We start from the raw sequence: 2313 nt of genomic DNA, 5'->3' as shown, positions 1-2313 counted from the left end.
ACTCCTGAACCGACACAGGAACCACCAACAACTACCGAAGCAGAAACACCAGAGCCCACTCAGGAACCGACGGAAGAACCATCGACAACGACCATCCCAACAACAACAACAACAATCAGTGGACCATTTGTTTGTCCAGGTGCAGGTCGCTTCGAAGACCCCAGTTCACTGGATTGTACAACATACTATTTGTGCACAGCTAATGCAAATGACGTTCTAATACCGATGCTCTCGTCATGTCCATCATCGACACTTTTCTCGAACATTGAACTAAAATGCGTGTCTTCATCGGAGTATACCTGTCATAAAGTGACAACTGATTTGCCGGAGACTAGCACTGCCACGTCTACCGAAGAGACAACGACTACTTCGGAAGCACCAGAAACGACATCCGAGCGAACTACTACTGCAGAAGTAACGACTTCCACAGCAGCAGAGACGACAGAGAATTCTTCAACAGAGCGAGCTACGACGACGACGCAAATTGAAACATCGTCTACGTCAGAACCTACCGTGACGCCTACATCGGAAACACTGGAAACAACGCAGGAAGTTACAAGCGAAACGACACTGGACAGTTCGTCTACAGTCGAATCCACCACAGAGGATGCTACCACGGTGGAAGCAACAACTACCGAGAATCTTACCACTTCCGCACCAGAAACTTCGGTGGGGTCGACGCAGGAAGCTACAACCGAAACAGTGTCCCCAACAACAGCCGAAACTACACCCGATGTTCAGACGACAACGGAGCAGCCGGAATCATCGACGGTGACGCAAGGTTTCACAACGGAGCAAACCACATCTACCGAGAGTAGCACGACCACTTCTTCAACGACAACTGTCGAGAGTACCAGCGCTTTCTCAACTGCTGAAGTAACAACCGGAACTGAGCCTAGTACGACCACTGGTGTTCTCTCTACAACCCCCGGCGGGGTATTCGTTTGTCCGGCCGAGGGAAGATATCCCGATCCGAGGGCTGTGTCGTGTGAGTCGTACATCCTGTGCATAAGTAACGCCTTGGGCACGCTCACCGCGTTACAATTCCTCTGTCCACCGACCACAATTTTCTCGGTAAGCATTGGCATGTGTGTGCCGGCTCTGTCTTATCCCTGCTCCATCGGGACAACGACGACCCCTTCCGCTACGGGAGCACCTCCGACGACGTCCGAAGGGGCCCCCACTACTCCGCCAGCCCCATTCGTGTGTCCCGCCAGCGGACGGTATGCCAACCCGGGCTCGATATACTGCAAGTCATACTATCTGTGTCTGCTGGATGCCTACGACAACCTGGTCCCGGTCGAGCTGAGTTGTCCGGCTGGGTCGATTTTTGCGTACGAAGTATCGCGGTGCGAACCGGACACCGAGTACGAGTGTTCGGTCAGTAATGGCAGCAGCACTACGCGCGCCCCGGAGACGACCACCAACCCGGATGCGCCCTTCGTGTGTACCAAACCGGGAAAGTACCCCAACAAGGACCGACCGGACTGCAAAACGTACAAGTACTGTGTCAACGCACCGGTTGGATACACCGAGTACACGTTCAGCTGCCCGGGCACCACGCTGTTCGATGAGGTCTCACTCATCTGCTCGGCAATCTACCAGTGTACCCGGGGCGGATAGCGCTTCGCCAGCGGTGCCTACGAACCACGTTGGTTGTTGGGCTACCAATCCACGCTGTATCTCGTTTTGCTCTTCATCCTCCTGGAGATGACGTGTGGCTCCAGGGCTACGTGTACAAAACATACTACCCTTACTCTAATAAATCGCAATCCATGAAGAATACCGAACAGTACTTACCCAGGTCCTACGGTCCTAGCCAAGTAGAAGAAATATAAATATTCCTCGCCATAAGTAACAATGAAGTAACTTGTTTGTAGAGAGTACAGAGGTCTAAGACAACACACCCTCGCATCTCGCAGCAATAAAAATTGTTTGGCGTTGTAAATCCCACCGCCTGTTGATAAAGCTCTATCTGCCTCGCCCGGCGCCCTTATTGTTCTTCCGATGTTTGGCGCTTTCGCGTGACACATCATGATCACTGGCGAACTGGCGCGGACCTAGGTGACGGCAGTGTTTCGTGGGTTGCCAGAAACTACGCCAAACAGGCGGTTGCGCGATAACGGGACGTTTAGATTAAATGCTCCCTTAACGTCCGCCTACACCTGCACCGGCTGGTCATCACAGCACGTGATGTCAGCGCTTATTACGGACCAAATTATCACTGTACTCTCTTAGCGTAGTTGAATTGACATTGGACTTTGAGCGTACACAGCAACACAGCACCTTTCCGCATGAGGCAACCGCGTAACG

At 52.6% G+C, this 2313-nt stretch overlaps 1 protein-coding gene across 1 annotated transcript; it reads left to right on the top strand.

Annotated features, from left to right (window-relative positions):
• Nucleotides 1-225: 225 nt before the first annotated feature.
• Nucleotides 226-1782, top strand: LOC128276584 (mucin-5AC-like). Its single transcript, XM_053015042.1, has one exon. The coding sequence runs from the start codon at nucleotides 226-228 to the stop codon at nucleotides 1621-1623; it is 1398 nt and encodes a 465-aa protein (XP_052871002.1). The 3' UTR covers nucleotides 1624-1782.
• The last annotated feature ends 531 nt before the right edge of the window (nucleotides 1783-2313 follow it).

Source organism: Anopheles cruzii, unplaced genomic scaffold, assembly GCF_943734635.1.
Source record: "Anopheles cruzii unplaced genomic scaffold, idAnoCruzAS_RS32_06 scaffold01650_ctg1, whole genome shotgun sequence".
Taxonomy (NCBI): Eukaryota; Metazoa; Arthropoda; class Insecta; order Diptera; family Culicidae; genus Anopheles; species Anopheles cruzii.
The sequence above is the reverse complement of the archived record's forward strand: the minus strand, read 5'-3'. Positions and strand labels throughout refer to the sequence as shown.